This window comes from Hippopotamus amphibius, chromosome 1, assembly GCF_030028045.1.
Source record: "Hippopotamus amphibius kiboko isolate mHipAmp2 chromosome 1, mHipAmp2.hap2, whole genome shotgun sequence".
Lineage (NCBI taxonomy): Eukaryota > Metazoa > Chordata > Mammalia > Artiodactyla > Hippopotamidae > Hippopotamus > Hippopotamus amphibius.
Window position 1 is genome coordinate 11,689,969 of NC_080186.1, and position 27,925 is coordinate 11,717,893.

General features: G+C 48.8%; 1 protein-coding gene across 1 annotated transcript in view; it reads left to right on the top strand.

Moving 5' to 3' along the window:
- Positions 1-24,655, top strand: part of FHAD1 (forkhead associated phosphopeptide binding domain 1) — a 140,699-nt gene extending 116,044 nt beyond the window's left edge. The window contains exons 24-31 of the mRNA XM_057723042.1: positions 379-538; positions 1,692-1,824; positions 5,812-5,941; positions 6,775-6,899; positions 9,534-9,629; positions 10,061-10,281; positions 10,823-10,988; positions 23,663-24,655. Coding sequence (XP_057579025.1) covers positions 379-538; positions 1,692-1,824; positions 5,812-5,941; positions 6,775-6,899; positions 9,534-9,629; positions 10,061-10,281; positions 10,823-10,988; positions 23,663-23,779 — 1,148 coding nt within the window. The 3' untranslated portion in view covers positions 23,780-24,655. The remainder of the gene's footprint in view (positions 1-378; positions 539-1,691; positions 1,825-5,811; positions 5,942-6,774; positions 6,900-9,533; positions 9,630-10,060; positions 10,282-10,822; positions 10,989-23,662) is intronic.
- The last annotated feature ends 3,270 nt before the right edge of the window (positions 24,656-27,925 follow it).

The window sequence follows — 27,925 nt, forward strand, 5'->3', positions numbered from 1 at the left end:
ACACATGAGCAGAGCAGTCTCCAGAGGCCTTAGAACACCGTAGGCAAACAGATGCAGAAGCAGGCAGCGGAAGGTGCCCGAAAATGCCACAGGCACCCAGACCCGGACAGCTGGGGCCGGGCAGACGCCTCACAGGCTGCCTCACGGCGCCAGCACTCACTGAGTGGTTACGCTAGTAGGCTATTTTGCTGGGGGTTTTTTTACTTTTTTTTTTTTTTTGCAAAGACGCAAGCAGAGCTCCTGGCTGTTACTGAAGCCCCCTGAGTATTCCCAGAGGGTGGACCGCCTCGTGGTTCTTAGAGGCCTGGCAGATCTGCTGTGGCCCTCGCAGAGACCCGGGGCAGGAGACCCCCTCACCAGCTTTCATGTCGCTCCCAGGGGAGCTGAATGAGAAGCAGAAGGTGGAACTGGAGCGGAACGTGGCACTGGTGCAGCAGCAGAGCAGCGAGCTGAGTGTGCTCAAGGAAAGGATGGCGCAGATGACCAGCCTGGTGGAGAAGAAGGACAAGGAGCTGGAGGTCCTCAAGCAGGCGCTCAGGTGGGTAGGAGGTCTGCCCAGGCACACCCAAGTGCCTGGGGAGCCTGCATGGGGGCGGTGGGGGGGAGCCTCAGTCAGTGCTGGTTGAAGAGATGAATGAATGAATGATGTACATTTCATTGCATCACAACGTCATCATTTAAAACAAAGTTTTGCTCAGTTCTGTGCATCTCAGACATTCCAGCCCAATATTCCACATAAGTCTCAGCTTCAGTGCCACTTCCTCCAGGAAGCCCTCCATCACTCGTCCTCACCAAACATAGCTAAGGGTTCCTGCTCTGCCTGGGGCCACCTGAGCTAACACTGGTCACACAGCCGGGTTGCTTACTGCCTATTTAACTGTCTGCCTTCCCCATGAGAACCCCTGTGTAGACTCTATTGACTCTGCAGCATTCACACAGTGCCTGGCACATAAAGGAACTTAATAAGTATTGACTGAACAAAAGTATAAACTGGAGGTGTCAGAGGTCAGCTTAAACTACATATATTATTGTTGTCCCACAGATTCGTCTAAAAAATACATGAGTTTGCATTTTCATCCATAGTGTATCCCTGCTTTGACATGAGATTAATGTTTTTCCCAAGAAAGTTTGAGTAAAATTGATATCTTGTATATACCCTGGAGCTGCATGTGCTTCATGGTTCATGGCCGGGGCAGAGTCACATCGTGGTTCAAAGCACAGGCTCCAAGCCCAGGCTGCCTGGATTCAAGGCCAGGCCCCTTCACCTACAAGCTCCATGACCAGAGGCAAATTGCAGTGTGTCTCTTTCCTTGTCTGTAAAATGGGGCAAGGAGAGTCCCCAACTCATGGGACTGCTATGAGAAATAAAAGGTGACACACACAAAGCGTTAGAAACAGCAGACACACAGTAAATGCCCCCATACATGCCACAGCAGGTGTCCCTCAGACCCGGTATGGGAAGCAAGGATGGGTAGGTGCCTGCCCCCCTGGTCACTAGCCTGTAATTCCCGGGAAACTCAATTCCCCAGAAATCTTCAGGCAGGAGACTTGAAAGCTCAAAGACTTCAATTACCTGTAAAAATGGAGTCCCTTTTCCAGTTCTGCTCACGGGTACCAAGGTAATTCATGGTTCCCGGAACTGCGTGCAGCCAGCCACCCTGCTGCACAGTGACTCATCTTCTCTGCGCTAGGACTTCCCAAGAGAAACACAGACTCCAGCTGCACAAGGAGAAGGAACAGAAGCCCAGGAACACGACCCAGATGTGTGACATCTCGGTGCAGATAGAACCAGTCCACAATGATGTTTTCTTGAGCAGCCAGGAGGTGAGTACCCGCCCCATCCCTTAGACAAGCTAAGAAAGGAGCCCAGTGTGGCTTTCTTTACTTTTGAAAGCATCTTCATTCTAAGTTCCAAAAGTATTACTTGCTTATGTGAAATGTATAAAGTTATCAACAGCTTGGCATATGTGCCATCAGACCTTTTCCCCCCAGAAACCACCACATCCTCATACAGTCAGGACTGTGCAGTGGTTGAAGGTCAGGCTTGGATTCGATTCCAACCCTGACTCCTCCACTCGGAAACCCTGGGACCTCAGGAACACACCTGGGTACCAATTCCCTCATCTGGAAAGTGGGAGTAATGCCAGTCAACCCCCTCATGGGGTTGTTGAGAAATGTCTACACACACAAATATGTGCACACTTACATATACTTATATTTAATAAATTTTTTTTCAAAATATGGTATCAAGCCATATGTATTCTACAACTTGTTTTTTTTCTCACCTAAGACTGTTTAATGGGCATGTGGTCAAGTAAGCATGTAAAGATCTACCTCATGCTTTTAAATGGCAGCATTGAATTCTATTGTGACCCTTTAATCCAACCAGTCCTGTGCAAATGGACGTTCGTTTCTACTTCCACACTTGCTGCAGTTAATATCTTTGCCGGTGTGTAGAACAAATTCCTCGATGTGATTCCAAGATGTCCAGAGGACATCCTAAACTGTGCTTGGTAGGGCCAAACTGCCTTCCCAAGGAGCCATGCCATCTGCCCAGAGGCCTTTGCGTGCCTGGAAGTCCCAGCCTCACAGCACACGGGGATCATGTCTTTGAGCGAGAACAGCCTTCACCACGCAGTCCTGGATGATGGTGCTCACAGCTGTCCCCCTGGCCGGGGCTGTGATGCTCCCCCTTGTCCGTGGGCGGCTGACTGTGGGCACAGCGCTTCCTCAAGGCCCAGGGTCTCCTCGAGTCCAGGGATCTCCTTTTTCCCTTTGCTTTATGAAACTAGAGAGCAGGGAGTTTCAGTACTGGGCTTTGGACTTTCACTTGGAAACAGGGCCAAATGTGTCAGCTTGCCTTCCTGCTTTCTCAAAGACGCTTTTCCTCTGCCAAACAGCAGTGAGCCAGGGCCGCCCGCAGCATGAAGGAAAGGGCTCGGAGGCCCAGCCGGCTGACCCTGGCACCAGCCACCATCCAGAGAACTTTAGCAGAAGTGTCTCCTCCTTACTAGGGCGCCGCAGCTGTGAGCTCTGCGGGGCCGGAAGCAGGTCTCACTCCTGTCGGAATCCAAGCTCTCCGTGCAGGATCCGGCCCCTGTTCATTCACATGTTCAACAACTACTGAGCACCTGCTGCATGCCAGGCCCTGTGCTGGGCGCAGGGGAGGACGCTCAGGGTCTCTGCGCACATCAGAACCCCTCCCACTCTGCACGTGTGTGCTGCAAAGGATTGTTGACCAGACACCCGTGACTTTCAGTTTCTGTGATGAGGCCGGGTTAGTCGAGGAGGATGGGGGAGGAAGGCTGCAAGATAAAAGGAAAAAAGGACTTTTTTCTTTTCCAGAACTGCTTTCCACACTCAGGCTGCTTCCTGCTTTCTAGACCAGAGTGGGTCAGAGGGCTTAAGAGTTGTGTGAGAAAGAATCTCCATCGTCTCTAAATAAACAAATTCCCAGAAGAGCCATGAGTAAGGGTCACATCGGGCTCAGGCGAGCTCTCCAAAGCGGCCGTCACCAGGCCTGGCTGCTGCAGCTGCCCCACCCCCAAGGCCAGTCGCCCCTGCCCGCCTCCTGCTCTCCACCCTCCGGCACAAGTACACGGGCACACACATACACACACACACACACACACACACACACACACACACACCCTCAAAGAGAGGGAGGCCAGTGTAGAAAGAGCCTGGGAAGTACACCGGCCGAGCAGGCTATAAGGCGGCTGTAGCCAGGACCAGGGTCCAGCGAGGTCCTCCTAAGTGCAGCCGGGGGTGGAGTGCCCTCTTCTCTCAGGGACTGAGCCCTGGTCCCATCAGGAACGCTGGGGCAGGCCCCTTCCGGCTCCATACGTACTGAGCCCCTACTATGCTCGGGCATAGGGCTGGTCCCCGGAAATAGCACCGTCTACCACGGAGACAAACTCTGCTCTCACAGAGCCCACATTCTGGAAAAGGAGAGAGACAGGCAATAAGCAAGTCAACGTCAAGCAAAATGTCCAGCGGGAGAGAGCGCTCCAAGGAAAGATACAGCAGGATTCCCGGCAGAATAGCCGGTGGTGGGGCCGGGGGGGGGACGGGGGGACTCTTTAGGACAGGGTGATGGAGGGGGAGGCCTCTCCAGGAGACCAGGAGCAGAGCCTGAATGAAATGAAGGAATGGGGGGTGGGGACATGGGGGGAGGAGCGGCCCCGGGAGGACCTCAGATGGCCGTGCTGGGCTCCTTGAGGGAGGCCATGGGCCTTGTACCCCTCGTGGCCAGCATGGGGCCTGGCGCGTGTCCTGCGGGCCTTTAATAAGCATTTGATGAATCAAGGAAAGAAAAGCAAACAAATGTGCCTTTCCCTCTTCTCCGCTTTGTTTTCCTGGTAGCAGTTATCACTTTCTGGAATTATTAACATGCCTTTCTGCTTATTTGTTGTGTCTGCCCCTTAGAAATGAGCCCCCAGCAGCAGAGCTTTCTGCCTGGTTCCCCCGTCTCTCCCTAGTGCCTAAAACAGTGTCTGGCGAGCACTCTCTATCTCTCTGAACCGAAATTGCTTTAAGATTATTATAAAAGAAACAAGTTGTCAATTTCTTTCCTTTCTCACCATTTTGACTGGGACCTTCCCTAGCCACAGTATTTACATCTAAAAACCATTCCCAACGCCCCATCCCATTTCCAGTTTTTTTCTCTAACACCTATCACTGTCCACCATATATTTTCTATGATTGTCTCACTTATTGCCTGTCTTCTCACACTAGGATGCAGAATCTATGACAGCAAGGATTTTGCCAGTTTTATTCACTGCTAAGTCCCCAGAGCCCAGAACGAGGCGTGGCACATAGACGTGCTCAGGAAACCTTTGTGGTATGAATGGATGAGTGAAAGAGTGAATCACTTACCCTAGGAAAGCATTGCTTAACTTAGAGTCTATGACTGAGCTTCAAGGGGTCCCTGAACCTCCAGAAGTTGTCTGCAAATTTTTCTGTGCCTGTGAATTTTTCTGGAGGAAGGAACCCTGCATTCTTCCTATTCTCAAAGGGATGTGAATGACCCTTAAGAGATGAAGACCTTTCCTTGTCTGTGCCCTTCATAAACCCAACTCTAGCGACATGGCTAATGGCTACCATATTGGATGGTGCAGATATAGAACATTTCCATCATCGCAGTAAGTTCTGTTGGACCACACTGTTCTAGAGGGTCCAGAAGTGTCAGAGAAGTGTTTTCCTTTCTCCAGACCAGCCAAGAGCCCGTCCATCAAACTCCCCCTAGCAAATATTAGACTGCCATCTTTATTACCAGCTAAGAAGAAAGTATCACATGTTCTCACCTAAAAATGCCCCTTCAGGGACTTCCCTGGTGGTCCAGTGGTTAAGACTGCACTTCTACTGCAGGGGCACAGGTTTGATCCCTGACTGGGAAACTAAGACCCTGCATGCCATGAGGCACGCCCCCCCCAAAAAAAAAATGCCCCTTCAGGAGCAAATTTGGTGTGATTATTCAGAGATGAGACCAGAATGACAACACATGGAAACCCAAACTTAGAAAAATATTAGAGGAAAAAAAAAGAAATAAAACATGGGGAGGGAACATAGAGGGGAATCTCTTAATTATAGTGATGCCAAGTAGGTAGGAAATTTGGAAATCTTCCTAGATGTGACTTTGAAATGAAATTTTAAAATTCCTTTGCTGCTGAAGCCCCTTAATGATATTTTCCAAGGTACTGAGTAAGTGACAGGGTTTCTGCTAATCCATGAATTGTTCATGTTTCTTCAAATATAAGAGAGAGATTCTGATCCCTAATAAAGCTGCTGTGCATACCATTCTGGCCACAGGAGCAGTCCTTCAGTGATCTAGGGGCCAAGTGCAAGGGGTCGCGACACGAGGAAGTCATTCAGCGTCAAAAAAAGGCCTTATCTGAGCTTCGTGCACGAATTAAAGAACTTGAGAAGGCCAGCTCATCAAGTAAGTTTCCTCCTTCCTAGTCGCCCCCTCTGTGCTCAGAGCCATAGGTCCCAGATTTGAGGGTGCACTTTGGGGACTGACCAGTTTGCTAGGACCACCATCGTCTATCCCCATCATTTCATAACGAAAGGACATAGTTATTTAAAAAAAAGATGCGCAGGGACTTCCCTGGCAGTCCAGTGGTGAAGACTCCGCGCTTCCATTGCAGGGGGCGAGGGTTCAATCCCTGATTGGGAAACTAAGATTCCACATGCCTCGCATCACGACAAAAAAAAAAAAAAAAAAAAAGATGGACAGGAAAGACAAAAAAAAAAAAAAAAGGGCAGACATGATCTCAGAGTCAAGAGCAGGCCTTGAAATTAAATAAACAGGATTTCATGAAAAATTCACAACCTTGTCCTTCTTTTCCTTATTTCACTGTGGCCCAGTGAAAACTTTTTCATAGACTGATGCTGTGCAAGGATCAACCTTGGGGAACTTCCTAGATAATACCCTGTTTAGAGGGAATAGGGTTCTCAAGAAACCAAACTTGCTGCTGGGTAGAGCACTGGGCTAGGACCCAGAGGCCTGGGTTCAAGTTCCATCCTGGTACCCGTGGCCGAAGGTTCACCCTCAATGCCTCAGCCCTGTGAGGCTGCAGCCTCATATTAGCTGTGTGGCCTCGGACAAGTCATTTCACCTCTCTGGGCCTCATGTTCCATACCTGCCAAGGGAGGATGGTAAGGATTAGTCCTGGCCTGTGGTAAATGGCCAGTAAATAGCAGCTGTGCTTTTTTACATGCAGTAACTTCTTCCTGAGCCTTTCTTTTGAGTCTAAATTATTTCTTTTATAGATCATAAGAACCACATGGATGAATCAATTCTAGACTTAAAGACTCTCAGGATGGAAAAAAATGTCCAGAAAATATTGGATGTAAAACCTGACTTGCCAACTTTCTCAAGAGTAGAGATCCGAGTGGTAACCAAAGAAAATTTATCTTTGCAGTGACTCACATGTGGAGGGGGTGGGCATGAGGACAGACAGTAGTTGTGTGCCCTCGCATCATTGGTTTGAGGCCAGGTCCTCCCTGATGGGCTAGCACCTGTATGAACTGGTTGGTGCCTAGCCATACCAGTGGTCCAATGTTTGAATAGAAAGGAAGCTTCCCATTGCACACAGCATGATATTATCATTGCACTGATGTTGGCCAGGTCAACCGCTGGGCCCTCCTTTTCACATCACGTGTTATATTCTGCAGCAAATATTCAGCACGATAATTTATAACATTATGCCATGAGTTTGCCGAAAGTTTGCTTTTTGTGTAAACTGCAAAGGATGAACACATAAAGGGTAGCAAAAGGGAACCATGATGATTAAGAAGATAGAAGTTCTAGAATCAGAGACCTGTGTCCTAATCCCAGCTCTGCAAGCTGTGTGACCTTGCACGGGCTCTTAACCTTTCTGGGACTTCATTTCCCAGTTGTAAAATGATGATGGAAAATTAAAGGACATAATTATGTAAAGGGCTTATCCCAGTGCCTAGCTCATAGTGAGCACTTAATAGATGACAGTTATTATCATTAAACAATATTTAAATAGTATTATTCAAGAAAACCGTCCTTTCTTAGGGGGCATAGTTTGATTTGCCAGGATTTTCAGAAGTAATTTGATTGTTAGGTTGAAGGAGTCCTGTCTGTACCCTAAATGGATGTTTGATCGGGCGTTTGATTGACACATGACAGTGGACAGCTCAGGTCAGCCTTAATCACAGGATCTGCTGGGTGTGGCTTGCTGTGGTAGCTGGTCTAAACCATCCATGGGCTTTTGGAAAAAATAACAAAGTCATCCTATCTGCACCAGCATTCTCTCCGACAATTTTTCTAGACATTTGCTAGAGATGTGAGCCTTCAGAAATGTGTTGGTTTTCCTGATAAAATCAAACCTTCCTTCTCCAAGGTTGGGAGTAGAGGGACGATCTCCAGGTGGGGAGCTCAGCTGGATCTCCCATGCTGATCCTGCTTCCAAGATTTACCTTCTCCTTGGCAACAACCTCTCATCCCAGCACTGACACCCCAGAACAGGAAACTTCCCAGCTCTCCAAGGTTGGCAGTAATAAAAAGAAGGAGCAGGAGGAAGAATAGCTGACGTCTATTAAGTGCTGACTGTGTGCCAGGCATTGAGCTCAGCCCGCTACACACATTATCTCACTTAACAGCCACAGCAGCCTTGTGTCCTAGTTACTGTTATTGTTCCCATTCAACAGATAAGACAAATTAAGGCTTCCAGAGGTCAAGTACCTCATCCAAGTGATGACTGACGGAGCCAGGGCTGTGTCCCGGGTGGTCTGTCTGCTAGCCTACAGAGACCGAGTGGGAACTATGTGATTGGATCCTATAGCCCAGGCTCTCCTCCCTCAGGAAAAGAGGGGGGGACCTGGGGAGGTGCAGAGGACGCAGTTCAGGGGAGCTGGAGACACTGAGCAGCATCTCAGGTTCTTTTTGCAGCAGATCTGCCCGGTTTATTGTCAGCTTCAGATACCCTCTTTTATTCTCATCTCCATAGATAGGTAGATGGATATGTCCACTCTTATCTACTGCAGTCACTTTGGGGGCCTTTTTATTTTTGTAGCTGGGTTTACTTTTTGATCTGGGAGGTCTGCAGTGTAGTGCCAACAAATGCAACGAGCTAAGAGATGCTCGCGAGAAGCACTTAGAATCCAATTTATTTCTTAAGGAGATTTATTATGGTTCCTTGTGGTCCTTCAGATCAGGTCCCTGTTCAGTCTGGTGGCCTTTCCATGCAGTCAGTGGGCTTCCAGCAGCCAGCTGGCCGGTTGGGGTCTCAGCGAGACACAGCTGAAAACACCATCCTGCATTGTCTCTGGAAAGGGTCTGAAGTGATGCCCACCCACCAGGTTCCAGCGCTAGGAGAAGGTTTGGCCACATGTTGTGAGGGTGCGGTTTCCACCGCACAGAAAAGAGATTCCTTTAATAAAAAGGAGGGAGGCTGTTTTCCACGTAACCGTCATCCATTCATTCAACAAACTTGCCCCCTGTGCACCGCTTGGTGCCGGGTGCCATGCTGGGCACAAGGAGGGGGACGGTGAGTGAAAGCAACATGGTCCCCGTTTTTCTGGACCTTGTCTTCTCAGTCTCAGCACTACTGACCTCTTGAGTCAGGTAGCGCTTTGCTTGGAAGACTGTCCTGTATCATGGGGTGTTTAGCAGCATCCTTGCCCTCTACCCACTAGATGCCAGGAGCAGTTATGACAACCACAGATGTCTCCAGGCATTGCTACGTGTCCTGGCGGGGGGAGGGTGGACAGAGTCATCCCCCACTGAGAAACACTGGTCTAGAGGGAAGACAGACGGTGACCAAAGAACGGGACAAGTGATGTGTCATTTCAGAGAGTCGTGCTCTGAAGGGGTAGGAACACAGTTATAAAGAAAGCAGTTCATAAAGGAGCCAGACTGGATTTTAAATCAACTCTCTCGAATTATTCTTTAGTAACTTTCCAGTTCTTCCATTATCCTTTGGGTTATTCTTCTGGATATAGAAAGTCATAATAGAATGCCAAGAGAGTTTTTTTTCTTTTTTCTTTTTTTATTTCAGCCTCAAAAGGGCCTTTCCAGTCCAGGGTCCATCACGGCCACTGAGAATTTAGGGAAAACGGATGTGGCTGAGGCTTTAGATCTTAGTGAAAAGCTGGTACGTACACCCAGCATCAGTCCCCTTCTATCCAAACCTGCATCCCCCGCAGGCAGTGTTAACCACCAGATAGTTTAACCATCAGCCCCACACACATATTTAGTTGTTACAATAGCTCTGCGAGACCCATCTACTATCCCAGCATGGGCTGCAAATTGCATTGCCAAATTCCTTGGAAAACTGGGTGGTGAGAATGAATGTTTATGTCTGTTGTCATTTTCCCCCTGCTTCTCAAAAAGGCATTAGCGTAAATGGATGCGGGGGAAATGAAAGCCGTCCTAAAAGCCCCAACTGCACTCATTTCCAAAGCATGTGTTTGTTCTCTGCAATTGCAGAAAATGAATGAAACAGAATTAGACGTTTGCCTCCCTAAAGCGGCCAGCAGTGGTCTTGGGCCAGGCCTCTTACCTGCCCGAAACGCTCTCTCGTAGTACATGGATATGAGCAAAACCCTCGGGAGTCTGATGAACATCAAAGACATGTCAGGTCACGTGTCCATGAAACACCTCTCCCCAAAAGAGAGGGAGAGAGTCAACCAGCTTCGACAAAGAGACCTCGATCTGGTGTTTGATAAGATCACCCAACTCAAGAACCGGCTGGAGAGAAAAGAGGAGCTTCTGAGAGGATACGAGAAAGACATTGAACAGCTCAGGTACGGCCCATGTCCCCACAGAAAGGTCCCGGCCTCCACTCTCCAGGCTAAACCTCGGGGCGGCAGCAGACCCCTGGGGACTGGGACAGGAGGACAGAGGCCTGGGTGTGGAGGGGGAGGCAGGATGATGACTCAGGGCCTGATGGAGCCAAGTTTCTGGGCAAGAAAGCAGCAGTTCAAGTGCCCTCCTCTCTCTTAAGGGATACGGTGCACCTTTTGTGAACTTGATGTTTCACCATGCGTGTGCTTTTCATAATTACATCATATTTTCAGTAGTATCCATTCCCCCACCCTCTTTGGGAAATGGGGATGGGCTGGTAGGTAGCATAACCTTTGCCACCTTCGTGCTACACTTCCACAGCCAATGGGCTATTTATTCTGCCCTCTCTCCCCCAAATCATCATTCTCTCCCACTTGTAATGAAACGGCTAAGTTAGGCCTACGTGGAAGTGTTCTGAGAATCTCCCAGGTCGGGGGCGAGGAGTGGTGGTGAGTGAGAAAGACGAGGGGAAAAGAGACTTTGTCTCCCCCGTGCGCTCAGGCAGAGCAAAGTGTCGGTTCAGATGTACCAGTCACAGGTGGCAAAGCTGGAAGACGACATCTACAAAGAGGCCGAAGAAAAGGCGCTGCTGAAGGAGGCCCTGGAACGCATGGAGCAGCGGCTGCACCAGGAGAAGAGGGTCAACCGGGCGATCAGGCAGCAGAAGGTGAGAGGTCCTTGCTCAGAGCAGAGCCTCAGAGCTGCCCCTCAGCTCCCTTTAGAGGTCCCACAGGGATCCTGGCAGCACAGAATGCATTTACTGATGCAAAGGAAGGTGCCAGAATAGCTTTAGCATCAGACAGACCTAGGTTTAGACTCTAGCTCTACCATTTACTGTGTGACTTCAGGCAGGTTTCTTAGCCTCTCTGAGACTCATAGTCTAGCTCATCTATACATATATATTTTTTTAATAGTGTTTCCTTTTTTTAATTTATTTTTTATTTATTGGCTGCATTGGGTCTTCGTTGCTGCGCGCAGGCTTTCTGTAGTTGTAGAGAGCGGAGGCTACTCTTCTTTGTGGTGCGCAGGCTTCTCATTGTGGTGGCTTCTCTTATTGTGGAGCATGGGCCCTAGGCACACGGGTTTCAGTAGTTGCAGCGCATGGACTCAATAGTTGTGGTGCACAAGCTTAGCTGCCCCGCCACAAGTGGGATCTTCCTGGACCAGGAATGAAACCCATGTCCCCTGCAGTGGCACGTGGATTCTTAACCACGGCGCCACCAGAGAACCCCTACATATTTTTTTAACTTTTTTTTAACCTAATTTTTATTTTATATCGGAGTATAGTTGGTTTAGAATGTGTTAGTTTCAGGTGTACAGTGAAGTGATTCAGTTATACATATACATAAATCCATTCCATTTTCAGATTCTTTACCCATGTGCATTATTACAGAATATTGAGTAGAGTTCCCTGTGCTATACAGTAGATCTTTTGATTGTCTATTTTATATATAGTATTGTGTATTTGTTAATCCCAAATTCCTAATTTATTCCTCCCTCCCCCCACCTTTCCCCTTTGGTAACCATAAGTTTGTTTTTGAAGTCTGTGAGTCTGTTTCTGTTTTGTAAATAAGCTCATTTGTAACATTTTTTTAGATTCCACATATAAGTGATATCATATGATATTTGTCTTTCTCTGTCTGACTTACTTCACTTAGCATGATAATCTCTAGGTCCATCCATGTTGCTCAAATGGCATTCGTTCATTCTTTTTATGGCTGGGCAATACTCCATTGCATAGATGTACCACATCTTTATCCATTCCTCTATCGATGGACATTTAGGTTACTTCCATGTCTTGGCTGTTGTAAATAGTGCTTCCTGAGAGCATAGTCTAGCTTGTCTGTACTTTTTTTAACTTTTGATAATTCATGTACTTCATCTTGTTGTTTCTATTCAGATAACTATTTTTCTACCAGTTTTAATGAGATATAATTGACATACAGCACTGTATTGAGTTTAAGGTATACAGCATAATGATTTGACTTACATACCTCATGAAATGATTACCACAATAAGTTTAGCGAACATCCTGAATTTTTTTAAATGGTGGCATTGTTCTTATTTTCATTGTTCTGCCAGGTGCCAGGGATACACAGATGAATAAGCTCTCTGAGAATAGAGATTTTGGTTTGCTGTTCTGAGGACCCATAACATAGTAGACACCCAATAAATATTTGGTGGATGGATGGATGGATGGATGGACGGATGGACGGGGTAGACAGGTAGATGGATAGACAAGTAGATGGAGATAGATGAATGTCCTTGAAGGACATATCCTTTAGTGAAGAACATACAGGTAAAGAGCTGACTTCAGGCTGATTTAATGGGGTAAGGGCTCTGTTCAGATCCAGAGGAGGGCACTCAGCCCAGCCTAGAGCATTCAAGGAGTGCTTTCCAAGTGGTGATACCCACTTTGATTGAGTTGGAGTTTGTCCACCAAAGGGATGGACAAGTGTGCATTTCAGGCTGTAGGAACCACAGAGGAAAGGTGTGAGGATGGGGGATTTGCTTCATAACATGAACCTGGTGGGAGCACTGGCTTGAGAAACCCAGCTTGAGACTCAGGCTGGTGATCCAGCCCAAAGAGGCCACCTCCTCCCCTCACCCTGGTATCTCGTCTGTCACACGGCACAGGACACAGTCAGTCCTGAGGTCAAATCCCTCACTTACTAACTGTGTGACCTTGTGCAAGTCCACTCCCCTCTCTGATCCTTGCTTTCCTCATCAGTAAGTGGGAGCTAACCCTGCCTTGCAGGGTTGTTGTAAGGATTGAATACAAGGCAGGTAACCCTCCCTACCCAGGCTCTCACCGTCTGAACTCAGAAGCCAACTGGTTTCAGATGCCAAGGGATACCTGCCCTGCCTGTGACGCTAGCAGCCCAGGGACTCCCTGGTGGTCCAGTGGTTAGGACTCCGCGCTTCCACTGCAGGGCACATAGGTTGATCCCTGGTTGGGGAGCAAAGATCTCACATGCCTCATGGCGCAGCCAAACCATTAAAAAAAAAAAAAAAAAAAAGGCATTCAGCCCAGGGCCTCGGACCCAGTAGAGTCTGCTGCCAAAATTCTCCCCAACATCGAGGCAGGCACGAGGGTCACCCGAAAAAACAGCTTTAGAAGCTCGCTGCAACCCTGTGCCTGCACCGCAGTCAGCAGAGGGGTCCCTGGTCTTCTTTGCAGTTTACACGCATGACCATTCACTCCTGCAGCCAGCAGCATGTCTCCAGGCCCACGGGGCACTGGAACAGCGACTCCTAAGTAGATCAGACTCTCCCAGGTTCTTTTTAGTTTAGTTTTTTGTTTGTTTGTTTGTTTTTGATGTGGACCATTTTTTTAAAGCCTTTATTGAATTTGTTACAATATTGCTTCTATGTTTTGGTGTTTTGGCCGGGGGGGCATGTGGGATCTTAGCTCCCTGACCAGGGATCGAACCCACACCCTCTGCGTTGGAAGGGGAAGTCTTAACCACTGGACTGCCAGGGAAGTCCCGCTCCCTGGTTCTTAATTCTCACCTAAGGTAGAGCAGAGCTCAAGGGGGGCATCAGGGTAACAGGGAAAATCACCGTAGTCCCCATCTCTCCATGGCAATGTCTGCAGGCCCTGGGCTCCACCCGTGCTTTGCAGCCATGATCAAGGTTATTAATGCCTCCGATAGCCCTGCCTGGTTATGATGATCCGCACTTTACAGATGAGGAAACTGAGCCTCAGAGAGTTAAGAGACTTGCTCAAGTTCACAGAGTAGCTGGTAAGTAGAGCCTCGACCCGGTCCCAGATCTCTCTGGCCCTAGGTCCTGTGCTCTCTGCTGGCCCGGCCCCCAGTCTCCTCCTTGTAACTGTTAGTCTTTCTGACTTGGGGCTGTGTATTTGTGCACATGTGCTTGCGTGTGTGTGTACACGTGAGTATGTGCTGTGTGTGTTTGCACGTGTGATTGTGTGTGTGTTGTGCCTGCAAGAACGCTAAGGAGGCCAAGCGGTAGAAGGTCATAGAAGGGTGCCCTTCTCCTCAACCAGGAGGTGATGGTCAGATGAGTTCCTTGCAGAAGCCTGCCCTCCATCCTGCAAACCTTCCAGGCAGTAGGTTTCCAGACAGCAGACTCTCTGGCTTGCAGCCCCAGAAATGAAAAGTGGCTCTCCTGCTCTGAGGGAGCCCGGATGTGGCGTTTCTAGCGCTCACCCCTCTGAATTAAACATCACAGGCCTCAGTCAGCATGTGTCATGGGGCCGCCGCAGGCAGAGGACAGTTTTCTTTCACACCAAGCAATGCCAGGGAGAGCTGGGCCAGTGACAGAGTCCTGACTTTCCCTTTGATGTGCCCTCTGGAGAGCTCACCCCTCCCCAAAGCACCCTCCCCACCCCCAGGGCTTGGCAGGCTAGGCCCCAAAGCAGAGACACCAGACCACAGAATGGGACAGCAAAGGGCCCAAAAAAGGCCATTGTCATGTACTGAAAACCTGAGGATTTACATAATCAGGCTTCACATGCATTATTCACGGGCTGCCTCACTCACACACAATGCAGGGGACCCGCCAGCCTGTTTGGCGCTAGACATCCTTCAGCCGAGAAGGGTCTGAAACGGCCAAGTTGAACCTGTGTCAGGGTCCCCAGAAAAGCTAGAGCTGGGAGCTTTCAAATTCATGGAAATCACAATCGGGGGAAAGATGCACATGAACTATCGCCACGATCATGGCATCGCCGATGGTGTCATTTACTGAGCACGTACCAAGGGGCAGGCACCTGCTCCACGCCACACAGGCTTCATCTCTCCCATCAGCCCCACAAGGGATGCTGGCGAGTGTCGGCTGCTGGAGAGAGGGGAGAGCTGAGTTGACAGAGGGTACCGTTCCCTGGCTACTCAGCGGCAGAAACAGGCCTCCCTCCCCAGCCCACGTTCACTTTTCCACACCCCTTCCTCCTGCACCTACCTGACCAGGCGGCGGCCTCCTGTTCCTCTCACCATCGCTCCTGGGGTTTTCACTCCAGGGCTCAGGTTTGCATTTAAGGCTTGTTATTACTGTGTCGTCAGGAATCCCTGTTTGTCAGGAAGAAAAAATAACAAATTTTACACTTTCACTGGCTTCTAAAGGGCACTTATATGCATCTGTTCTGGCCTCAGTTCCCTCCAGGGAGTATATTGTCATTGGTTTTAAGTGGAAATTAACAGAAAATATAATTCCTCTTTGCTGATTTTGACAGTATTTTCACAAGGAGCCTTAATTTTTTTAGCCTCCTGTATGACACTTTGAAACTCTTCACCCGTTCATACAGGTGGCAGGTTGAAGCACTGAGAGATGAATTTACACAGCTTAGCTTCAGAATCCATCCCCCTCAAAAAAATGTAGTTTGTAGTTTTAAGGTTTGACCATCTCTTCACCAAGCAGAACTTTCAAGAATCGAAAGCTGAAACTTGCACAGTGATGCCTTTGGCTGTGGAAATGAGACGATGTAAAATGCTGGGCATTCGCAGAGAACCTCGTGGTCATGGCCCCGGGACTCTGGAATGCCCTGGGTCTGTGGCTCTCTCCGTGTGGCAGAGGGACAGGGTTCTCACTCCACCCCACGTCCCACATCGCTCGAGAAGGCGGCAGTGCCTCTCAGAGCTCAGGGGCCAGATCTGAAGTCAAACAAATAGAGGTCAAGCCCCACCGCTGCCCCCAGTGACCCTGAGTAGGTGGCTTGACCTCTGTATCTCAGGTTCCTCAGCAAAAACAACCAAAAATGGTAACCAGGGGCCGGCTCCGCGGGGCAGAGGGAGGGTTAAATGGCAAAATGCCTGCCGCGCCTGGCACACCGCAAGCCCGGTTTCTAAGGGGGAAGAATAGGCAGCTCAGGGATGGGTGGGGATTCCTGCGTTTCTTTCAGGGAGCTTCCTGCCAGCTGACGCCTCCCGGTCCTCCCAAAGCCGGCAGCTCTTGTGTGACGCTCTTTTCTCTTTGGTGAATACAACCAGGGCCACAGCCAAGAAAGGAGCCAGATACCTTTTGTGAATGGGCTAAGTCTGGGGTTTTCAATAGGAAATTTTTAAATGCACAGAAGTTGCCATTTGAGACGCACGCAAGCCCTTTCTTAGGGCTCCAAGTGTAAGACAGGCTGAAGGGCACAGGCTGCTTCTGGCAGGAGAAGCCGCTCAGCCCGCCTGCCAATCAAATCTCCAGCCAATCGAGTCCTGGCAAGGGGGCGTGACCACCGCTTGGCCTGTGGTCTCAGCCAGACAGGAGCCCCCAAACCTTCCCCCTGCTCAATTAGCTCAGATCTCTCATCTCGAGCGTGAGAGATGAGAATCAAAATGGCACCTAACTCATAGCCTTCCATTCAATGGGAGCTTGTATACAAATCCCTTAGCACATAGGACCACGTAGGATACAAGCTCTCCAACCATCATCATCTTCACCAGTCTGTTAAACTATCTTCCAAGATGTCCTTGGGCCCAGGGATTCTCAAGATCCCGGTTTCCTCCGCGCCACTTGTGTGTTTTTGACCAAGAAGTAGAAATTGGTAGATGCTGTGTAGGCGGAGCGTGGGATGGGGAAGGGCTTGCGGGTGTTACTCTCCCGCCCACAATGATGAAGTAGAAAAACGTGGCCAGGCAGGTGCAGCACACGGACAGAAGACGGCTAAAGAGAAAGACCCCCACGCACCCCCTTCTTCTGCCCACCAATCCCAGTGAATCCCAATGTCTTCTAGAGGAGACGCGCCTCAGAGGCGTGTCCCCGAATGGAACAGGTAGGGGACGCAGTAAATGCTCTCTTGCTCACCTGATACTTTCACTCAGGAGCGTTTAGAGGATCTCCAACAGAGAAATGGCAAAGAATCGGCACCTTGCAACTGTTCCTTCAAAGAGAAAGAGAGGCAGGTATGGAGAGGTTTTCTGATCTTGCGGCCAGACACGAAGTAGATACCTTATTTCCAGAGGGTGAGAGCTGGCGGAGTGGAAGTGCCAGCGTGGGCGGCCCAAGAAACATCCGCACACCTCCACGCCCTTCCCCTCCCCCACCCCGGCCCCGGCCCCTCCTCCTGCCTGCGACCTGAACAAACGACCTAAGGGACCCACTATCTGGAGGTGAGAGAAGGGCACTGCAGCCAGCCTGGGCGCTAAATGATTTGGGGACATAGAGACAAAATCATAAGAAAAGAAGAAGGGAGGAGTGGGGACTCCCAGGAACCCCTGTCCTGAGAATGAAGTAAGTGGGTGAAAGAAGGGGAGAAAGTGGTGCAAAATGGAGCCAGGAATAAGGATGAAAGTGCCTATTGTAATAACCTCCTTCCAAGGGGGAACCCTATTTGACGGTGGGCTTTCTGGCAGTCAGTGGGAAATGGAAAACCCAGCGTGGTCCAGAGTTCACAGTGTCCATGAGATATGATGGGTGTGGTGCTCAGAAGTGTTCCTAGAACAAAGGCAGTGCTGGATTTTTCCCCCAGAGAGGACATTGTGTGATGTGATGAACAACACCCCTAAGAACAGCAATGCAGTGTTGGCTGGACCACGTCTGTGCACAGCTCTTGAGACAGACTGATGTCATCACAGCCCAGTGATTTCAGTAAAGTTCAGGAAAAGCAGGTTTACAGGGGCTGGGCTCTGCCCATCAGTGCCCAGCTGTCCACTGATTGGACTTAACCTAGGAAGGTATTTTGGAGCAGTGTTCAAACAGGGGTTCCCTGGAGCCTTTGGGTGCCATAGAAGGATATGACTCAATACACACACACACACACACACACACACCTTTCTCCCACCAGAGAAGCTCTCCACTATCTGTTTTCTACCCCAAGTTCCTCGTGGGATTTTGCTTGGATAAAGGGTTCTGCAAACAAAAGTGGGGTGGGGTGAGAGGGAAGGAAGTTGTTGGTTTAAGACCACTGGGAGTTTGGATGGTGACTGTCTCAACTGAGTTTGTGATAAATATTGAGTGGCTGAAGGCTCAAGGCCCTCTCCACGGAAAATGCCTGGAGGGCAACTCTCAGTTCAATACGGGCCCATCAGCCTTCACGGAGAGTCCTGGCAGTCCTCTGAGGGTAGAGTCAGCATCCTTCTGGGAGAATGGAAGAGACTTACAAGCACCTATGCCGTGTCCCAAAAGACAGGCTTACCTCCTCCATGAGTTTTGTGACTACCCAGTAGGGTTGCCAGATTTAGGGGACCACAGACAAAAACAGGATGCCCAGTTAAATTTTAATTTTAGATAAACAACAAACAGTCATTCAGTATAAATGTCCTAAATATTACATGGGTCATATTCATATTAAAAAATTCTTTGGTTTCATTCTGAAGTTCAGATTTAACTGGGCATCCAGTATTTCATCTGGCAATCCCGCCAACACTTACTGAGCACCAACTAGACACCAAGCGGGGCGGTTCTGAAGCGGGTGTCGCCAGATGGCAGCCCACAGACGTATTTCATTTGGCTCATGGGATATTTTTTAAAGTTACGTTTCAAAGTAGGGCACTTTCACGGAAGACTCTGGATTCCAGCTTCTCTGGGAAACTCGGGAGATCTGGAGACACTAGGCCCACAGCCCCACAAGCCACCATCACAAGCCTCCCTCTTCTAGGCCCCTTAGAAAGACACTGGGCTCGTGGGTTTGCTGCCATCCCCACCACCCCCGGCTCACTTCACCCACTTCTTTTACCTCCCTGGTCCCTGTAGGAGTCAGGTTGGCAACCCCGGTGGATGCTCGGGTCTCTCTGAGAAAGTCCCTTCCCTGACACCTCTGCACTTTCACCTGCGGAGTGTCAGCCTGCAAGGGAGACCCCAGCTCCCTCTCGCTTTTGTGTCTCCAGTGCCTTGGGGGTACTCTTTCTTTGATGAAATGTCCCTGAGGTGCAGGGTCTTATCCAACCCCAGGGGAGTGGCAAGCTCCAGATTTTCAGTGATGCTGGCTTCCCAAGAGGCCCCCCCAGTCCCTGCCAGGGAGATTAGCCACTGGGGCTTTCGTCATGCCTGGGCCATTGGGTGGAAACCCACTGGACATCTACAGCCTCTTCCACAAATCTAAGGAGGCTCTGCTTCCAGCTAAAGCTGATCTGTCCTCCAAGAAGAATGCAGTATCCTTCACAGCCTCCTTGGTTGACCACCTCCTTCTCTGCTGGAGTCTGGAACGGAGATTCCTTAAGAGGCTCAGCAGAACAGGGTAGCATTGCCCCAGAGCCACACCCCCTTCTGCAGACCCCCATCCGCACCTCCTCACCTAGGAAGGCTCAACATTCCATCCAAACACGTAGCTCTGAAAGCTGAGAAAAATCCATTTCTCTTTGATGCGAAAGGCACAGAAGAACATAAGCTAAATTTTGTCAATATTCTTTCTGTGTTAAAGAGACGAGTGTTTGTAGAGACGGTGAAGAACAAGATGCAGAACTCAAATTTCCAGGTGAGCCAGGAGGAGAGAGAAGAGGGAAAACCATAGAATGTCAGCAGGAAGCCCAGTTGACAGTAATACCACATCTATTATGTATTGAGCATTTAGCATGTGCCAGGTACAGAGCCAAGCACTCGTTGTGCAGTATCTTTCAGCTTCACAACAATCCTATGGGGTGGATGTTGTTATTATACCCAATTTACAGATGAGGTGTCTGAGGCTCAGAGGCTTTATTTGTCCAGAGCCACTAAGTAGGAGAGCTGGAAAGCAAAGCAGATCTGACACCTGGGTGAGCGCTAGCTTTTCCTCCTTTAGGTTATAAACCTCCAGGTAATAAACCTGCTACATTTCCAGTGGTATTTCTCTTGAATTTCAAAGGCTGCATCCTCTAGAATTCTCTTAAAAGTTGAGAATTAAGCCTATGAAATCTTGGAACACGTTGAAACATTGCCATTGACAAATCAGCCCTGGAACTGGCATTAAGCCAATCCACGTTCCCACTTTGCAGAAAGTAGAGACGAGCTCTCAGGAAGCTTGAAAGCTGAACACGTTTTGGTTGAATAAGAGAGAGGAGACATATTCAAGTTTGATAAAAGGCCACAGTCATTCTGAGGCAACCAAATTATCATGGGAAGAAACGAAGATATTCTAGGTGAGGGATATGTTTGGGAAATAGAAGCTTCTTCTCAACCAGCATCCTGGTTCTAAGACCAGAAGGTGGTTACTACCCAGATCAGGATGATAAGAAGATAGAAAGTGTCCTGAGGGCCCCCCTGATCTGAGACCTTTGCCGCCCTGCAAAGTGGAAATGATTGGAAGTTTGCCACTTATTCATTCACACATGTGATTGAGCTGGGAGGAGGCAGAAACTGCCCTACAGACCACCTGGGGATATACAGTGACAGAGGAGATATTGGGGTGGGCCCAGATGTTATGGGAACATTGTGCTTCTCTGAGATGTGAGACCCCTTGGAATGTTCACACTGCCTCTGGCTTTAACAGAATGGGGGCAGATGGTACTTCAGCTGAGAGCAAAGAGCCAGCTTCCCATTCTCCCTGCCCTCCAGCCCAAGCTTAGAGGTTTGGTGCCTAGGATCTCCTCAATGTAGAAAGATTTCCCCCAGGTTCCTTGCCAAGTGTAGCTTGGGTGACTCCTTCCTCAAGAGCGGGCCTGGAGTCCTTCAGGGGATGGAGTCACCAGGACCACCTGGAAAAAAATGGGACGTGTAAAATCTGCTCTCTCAGTCTCGCCCACTCATAAAAGAGTCTCCATCTCTAACAAGCTTCAGAACTAAGCACCTCCTTCCTTTTTAAGACCCTACAGGTGTTTGTTTTCTGTCCTCCAAATGCCATTCACCGATTTTATTTTCCATTGCAGATAATCGTCTTCTGTAATTGTCTGTCAGTCGTATGCTATAGGGGAAAATCTTCCAGTTAACAAATATTCGTTGACTGCCTAGTCTAGGCCACATATTGTGGTGGGAACTGGGGACAGAAGAATGAATGAGATCATACGCTCCCAGCCCTCATTCATTCAGTGAATTATTTGTTGAGAGCCTACGATGTGGAGGGTACTGTCCAGGTGTTAGGGCTCAATCCCATTCTCAGTGGGGACAGTATCACCCCCGAGAGGGCAAACCTCCACTTTTTTTAACATATAAAGCGCAGACATACACACAGTGCTATCTGTAATATTCGAATTTCATGAAGGTGAGAGGGATTAGGGAAAAATGTCGAAGAAGTCTCCTCAGAGGAAGAGCCATCATGAAAAAAGGAGTGGGAGACCCTGGGTAAGAGCAGTGAAGAGACACACAAAAACCCCTGCCTTTCTGGCTTTTATTCTGGGGCAAATAAATAAATAAATAAAAATAATGATTAAATAATCACTTTGTACAAAATGTTTTGAGGACAGAGTCCAATGTGCTGAGCTCAGGAGCATTTTTCACAGGGACCTCCCCTCCGCACCCCCCACCCCCACCCCCACCCCAGGCCAAGGGCCAGGAGAGGCCTCCCTGAAGCGGGGATGTTTAAAACCATGACCTGAGGTGATGTGGGAATGAGCTGAGATCTTTCTAGAACAGATGCTTGCAGACTCCCAAAGCAGCCACTCCAGTATGCCCTGAGTTAATTTCCAGATCTCCGGTTTGGATGTCTTTCTTTAAATGACAAGCTTCTATCCCTGCCTTGTCCTCCTAAGGGCGGGGCACGTGGTTCCCAACATCCAGGCTGAATGCATGTCTCTGCCTGCGGCCGCTGGTTCAGGACGGACCCTGCCAGGCTGCCCCCACCCCTCGGGCCCACACTCGCACTTTCATGTCTCCCATTCCCTGTCTCTTCCTTTTTCCCAGTTTACCCGTCCTGTCTGCCTTCTGCTGCCCCTCTCTCGTCACTCGGAAAAGTGGAACAAAGCTTGTTCCTTGGTGCTTCCCACCCCAAGCTCATGGCAGACCTGGGGCTCTGGGGACCTTGGGACTAAAGAATCTTTATTTAAAAAAAAAAAAAAACCCAGGCTCCAACTCCAACAGCCAGCCCCACACCAGGTCAGGGCACTGGCACCTGGGAACCACCAAGAGCCAGCAATTTTATTGAAAATCAAATTTAAAAGGATACAAAGGAAAAGTGGTTTAGAGGAAAAAGATTTTTGAACATATGCTGTCTGTTTTCCTTTTATCTGGGCATTCCCACCAAGATTTACTTTGCGGGCTAGTGTAGAGATGTTAGATTTTCTCACTCTGAAATGATTTTTTTTTTTCCTGAAATGATTTTGGATGCAGTCTCAAAACATAGTCAAGGCTCCTGTCAGCCACTGGCACAGGTGTGACACAGGAGGTGATTTTTGAACCTGTCTTAAAGTGAAAAGAGCTACAGAGATGCTCCTTACAGCCCCTTCCATTGAAATTCACCCACAACCTCCTCTCAACCCCTGAGGAAGACAGGACATTCTGGTCCCTATTTGACAGATGAGGAAACCAAGGGTCATGCAGTCCGTGGCAGAGCCGAAACTCGACTACCCTCCAGCCCTCTTTCCCCCAGGGCTTGTGTTGAAGTCAGGAACTTGCAGGAAGTCCAGCTGGCAATGTGAAACCTGTAGAAAAGAAACTTGCAAGTTACAACAGTATCTATGGTATATACAGAACTGTGTGAGAGACAGATTCTTGGGTTGCAATTAATAGAAACCCACTCAGAAAGAGGGAGGGGGCTTTTATAAGGATATAGGAGTCCCTCAAAAAAACTAAGAGCTGAAAAAGAGCCTGGCCTCAAAAGAGAACTGGTAAGATCCCATCAGACCCAAAGCGTCATCTCTCTTACACACACACACACACACACACACACACACACACACGAGTCCATATGTCTCTGTGTCTCTCCGCATATCTCCCCTGATCTCTTCTCTCTCTGGTCATGTGTCAGGAAGGGATGGCCTCACAGTCCCCCAGTTCAAAGGACCAGCCCAGGGAGTAAGTAGCATCTTAGAATCCATAACCCCAAGCCCTGGAAGTGACCATTTGAAAAGCCCAGCCTGTGCCAACTGCCCGATCAGCTATGATCCAGGAAAGGGTCACACACGTGGCTGCCCAGAGCCAGGGACAGTGCTCAGAAAAAGGGTTAGACAGACCCCCTCGAATAGCCTGCATTTTCCCCTCCTATGATGTCAGAGACATAAGACATTTAGTTCAGTAACAGCTTTTCCAGAGGAAGAAAGTCCAATGCCAATGAATGTGCCCACAATCAGAAACTCCTGGTTCAAAAAAGATGAAAATGGAGGAAGAGAAAACGTTATCCGTATATCTGGAAGAGTATACACCAAAATGTGTCAGTTTACTAAATCTACCTATAGGTAGTGGGATCATGGATCATTTGAGCTTCTTTTTGCTCACATCTACAAGGATATATAAATATTTTTTACAACAAGTATTTTATTTGGAGTGAAATATCTGGAGATCTCCCTACAATCATAGAGTTTGTGCATTTGTTGCTCTTACTTGTTAAAGGTTGGAGCCAGAAAAGCCACCCCAAGGATGGACCCAGAAAGAGAGATGCTGAAGAGAGAAATAGCCAGCAAGTCCAGCCAGAGCCTTCTGTTCTCTAACCCCGGTGGAAGGAACTAGAAACGTCGTCCCCCGGGCCTCACGTGATCCTCCGTGAGTCAGTGCGACTCTTCTGCGTCAAAATACTAAGATGCTTTTTTAGGACTTTAAAGGTTGTTACCTAGTGCGTTGCTTCCTGGACTGGTATTTTGCACAATGCTGTATTTTGGAGTGTGTGGGGAGAGGGGTTCTTTTCACATCTTCCGATGCCTGAGAATGCAAATATACTCAGGCATTGGAAGAATAAGTTTGAAATTCAGACTCCCGAGCCTGGTAGGTACGATTATGTGTCTGGGTTATGATGAACCCAGATGTCACAGCTCCAAGGAGCTCCAAGAAACCCACAGTTGAGAAAACCCAGGGCAAATACTGAGCTGAGAAAACCCAGGGCAAGAACCGGGGTCACAGGACAGAATGGTAACCTCAGGGCTGTTGGGGCCATGGTATATAGTGCACTGATGTCTGAATTTATTATAATAAATTTGAACACCAACCCTTTTTTTCGCTTCCATAACAAGTCACTTTTACACGGCACTCTGCAGTTCTCAAAACACTTCTCATCCAATCCTCTACCGAGCCCTGGGAGGTAAATAGGATTATGTTCCCCATTTTACAGATGAGGAAGCTGAGGCCCAGAGAGGTTAAATGGCCCGTCTAAAGTCACACAGCTAGTAAATTCAAGAGTTGGGTGTGGAACCCAGGTTTCTAACTCCATCTCATGCTGCCCATTCTGCCACACCAAGGTAGCACAGTAGTTCAAGTCCCAGCCCATCAGGACAGACCAAGTACCCAGTCACCAAAGAGCACACACTGCCCAGGTGGACACACTCCTCTTCGTGCTGTTTGGAGAGACCTTCATTTTTGCCCTCTCTCCAGCCAGCTGTCCGCTCCCTGCCTTTCTTGTACGGCTAAGACCACCAAACAAAACGGGAGGAAGAGCCAAAAGTCATGAATATCATTTATTTTTTATTTTTAAAAAGCCACAATAAAAGTATTTTGATATTTTAAAACCAAATGCATTCTTTTATATGAATTAAAACTAGAAGGAGATAGGAAAAATGATTTGCGTGACAGTCAGGAGGGGGAGCATCACCTGACCTTAAACATAATCTTGAAAAATCCCAGAAGTTTTCCGTAAATAACACGATATTACTTACACTGTACCATATCCCCAAAATCCAAAACCGCGATCTCCAGCACCAGGAAAGATCACTTGGTTAGGCAGTAGTTAAGTAGCTGGCTCATGTTTGGAAGCCAAATTATGTGGGGGAAAAAAAGAAAACTTTGGTTGAACACAAATATTTGAATTTGCATAAGTTAGATGTGTTGCCTCTGTGACTCCACTATATTTTAGGTCTTTCAAAGGACATGTTAATTTTTATCATATCAACATTGCAACGCGTGATAGTGATGTCCTTTCTTCACTCCTTGAACGAGATGATTCTTTGGGTGTCTCCTCAGCCACACACCCCCTTCTCTGAGAATGCACACTCCCCAGTCAGGTTCGTCCTACCTACTGCTGCTCTCTTGGCCACAGCTGGTTGACTGAGCAGTAGATATTCTAAGCCAGACCAATCAGGTTTCTCTTCTAATGCAAGCTGGGCCGATGAGCACCTCTGCCCTTGGTATTTGGAAGTGGGACACAGGGTGGCCACACAGGTCATTAGTGGTGCGGGAGCTGAGGGTCTTGATGCAATTCCCAGCTGGGGTGGCCATTTCTCCCACTGTGTTTGGAGAAACAAAGCCAGTCTTAGAAAGAGATGGCCAGGATAGATAAACAAGTAGAGACAAGAAACCAAGACCCAGGGAATTCCCTGGCAGTCAACCCCACAGTTTCACTGCCCAGGGCCCAGATTCGATCTCTGGTCTGGGAACTAGGATCCCATAAGCTGTGAGGTAAGACCAAAAAAAAGGAGGAGGAGAAGGAGAAGAGGAAGAGAAAGAGGAGGAGGGGGAGGGAGAGGAGGAGGGGGAGGGGGAGGTGAAGGGGGGGAGGAGGAGAAGAAGGAGAAGAAGAAGAAAGAAGAAGAAACCAAGACCCCCAGAGAGACAGTGCGGCGGGCACTACAAGTCCCTTAGTCATCACCTCCCTCTACTGTATAAGCCGCAGGCTAAATGCCGTCATCTCTCAGCCTCCCTTGCAGCTAGACCTGGCCATGTTGTTCAGTTCTGGCCAATGACATGCAGGTGAAGGCTCTGGGCAAGGCCTCCCTTCTGGAATTAAAGGCAAGGCTTTGCTAGGAGAGAGCTTTCTCTATTTGTCCCTTTGCCTTGTCTCCTTTTTCTCTCCTGGAGCTCAGCCTTGGAGCAGGAGCAGCCACGTTGGGGGTCACCAGGTAACAAGCGAGAGGCCAAAGCCCACCTCCAGGACAACAGAACAGAAGGACATGAAAAGCCTGGGTGGGAGCCTGGTGGCATCACTGTGCTCTACACTGCGCCTCAACGGCCTACCTCTGCACATCCTGTTGTGTAAATAAATAAATCCCCATCTGTTTAAGCCACTGTGGTCAGGTGTACCTGTTTGTGCTGTGGCACAAACCCCTCAAAACTTACTGACTTAAAATGGCAAATATTATTTCTCATGAGTCCATGGGTCAAGCTGGCCACATGTACTGGTCTGGGTTGGCTTGGCTGAGGCTGGATGCTTTCAGATGGCCCCGTGTACATGCCTGGTCATTGGCAGGCAAGCTGGGTTAAGGCAGTTGTTCTCCGTTGGGGGCAATGTTGTCACCCAGGGGACATTTGGCAATGTCTGGACACAACTTTGTTTGTTAAACTGCGGTGGGGGTGCAACTAGCATCTAGGGGTAGAGGCCTGGGATGCTGCTGAGCATCCTACAGTGCCCAGAACAGCCCCCCATGACAAAGACTTATTTGGTCCAAAATGTCAATAGTACCGAGAATGAGAAACCCTGGTCTAGAAAGGGCTCAGCTGGGATGTCTGTCTCTGCCTGGTGTGGTCTCTCACTGCCCAGCAGGCCAGACCAGGTCACGTGTGGTGGGCACAGGCTTCCCAAGAGCAGCAGGAGAGAGCAAGCCCCAAAGCACAAACACTTTTCAAGTCTCTACCTGCCTTGTGTTTGCCAATATCTCATCAGACAGAGCAAGCCACGTGGCCAGAGTTCGTTTGGGAGGGGCTCCAAATTTTTACAATCTACCCATGTCCAGGTTTCTGTTATGTAAAGCCAAAGCACTCCAAATGACAAAGAAAGTTACCCTGATTCCTGATGACTTTGTGGTTTCTTTCCTTGGATAGGCCAGTTCCAATGCCTGTCCTTGGGTTCCACTAGGACCCTTTGTATCTCTCAAGATTCCCTGGTTGCCAACAACAGAAACCTCCTGTGGCTAACTTAAACGGAAAGGGAGTTTACTGAAAGGAAATGAGGACGGTTAGAGAATCAAAGGGCAAACAAAGCTGAGGAGTCTGGACAGTAAGGAGTCAGCTTTTCTTCCCCATAGATAGCCTCTTGATGCTTCAGCTGGTTTGAGTTTCTGTTATTTGCAACCAAAATGGTATTTACTAAGACAGTCTGCTACACAGCCCCTACTGGTAGGTCTGAGAAGCTACCAGTGACCTTTCCCCTGGGGTTGTACCAAGGGACAGCAAGGTACCTGCAGTCCCCCCACCAGAACTCCCAATCTTCTGATCCCCCAAGAAGCTAAGCCAGACAGCTTCCTTCCACCCTTGCCAATGGTAGCCCATTTGGATTCGTGACTTTGCAGATAAGGTGCCCTTCTCCAGCGACTTGGCGGAGCCAGCAATGCCTGCTGTTGTGGAAATCGGAGTCATGAAGTGTCTGAGGGAAAAAACAGCTTCCGCCAAATCTGCCTTCCAAAGTGTGTTCCTGGTAAGTGGAGTGGTTTCCAATTTTTTAGGGTCTTGGGAATGAAAGCAATACGCTAACGATGAGAGGAAACCCCAAACCTGCTCATGCTGATGGGCTCCTCTTTTTCGTACTGAGCTTCCTAAAGCTGGAGTTAGGGTGCCGGGCGAGGGTAGACTATTTCAGCCTATCAGCTTGGCCTCATTTCCATCAAGATGCGCCGCTTGCATCCGTCTGCTCAGTGTCCGGAGTTATTTTGGGCCCATTCATGACCTTATGTGCCTGCTTTTGTTTTTAAACATTCTTCTTTGTCCATCTGTTCCCCAGGAATCCATCGCAATGCC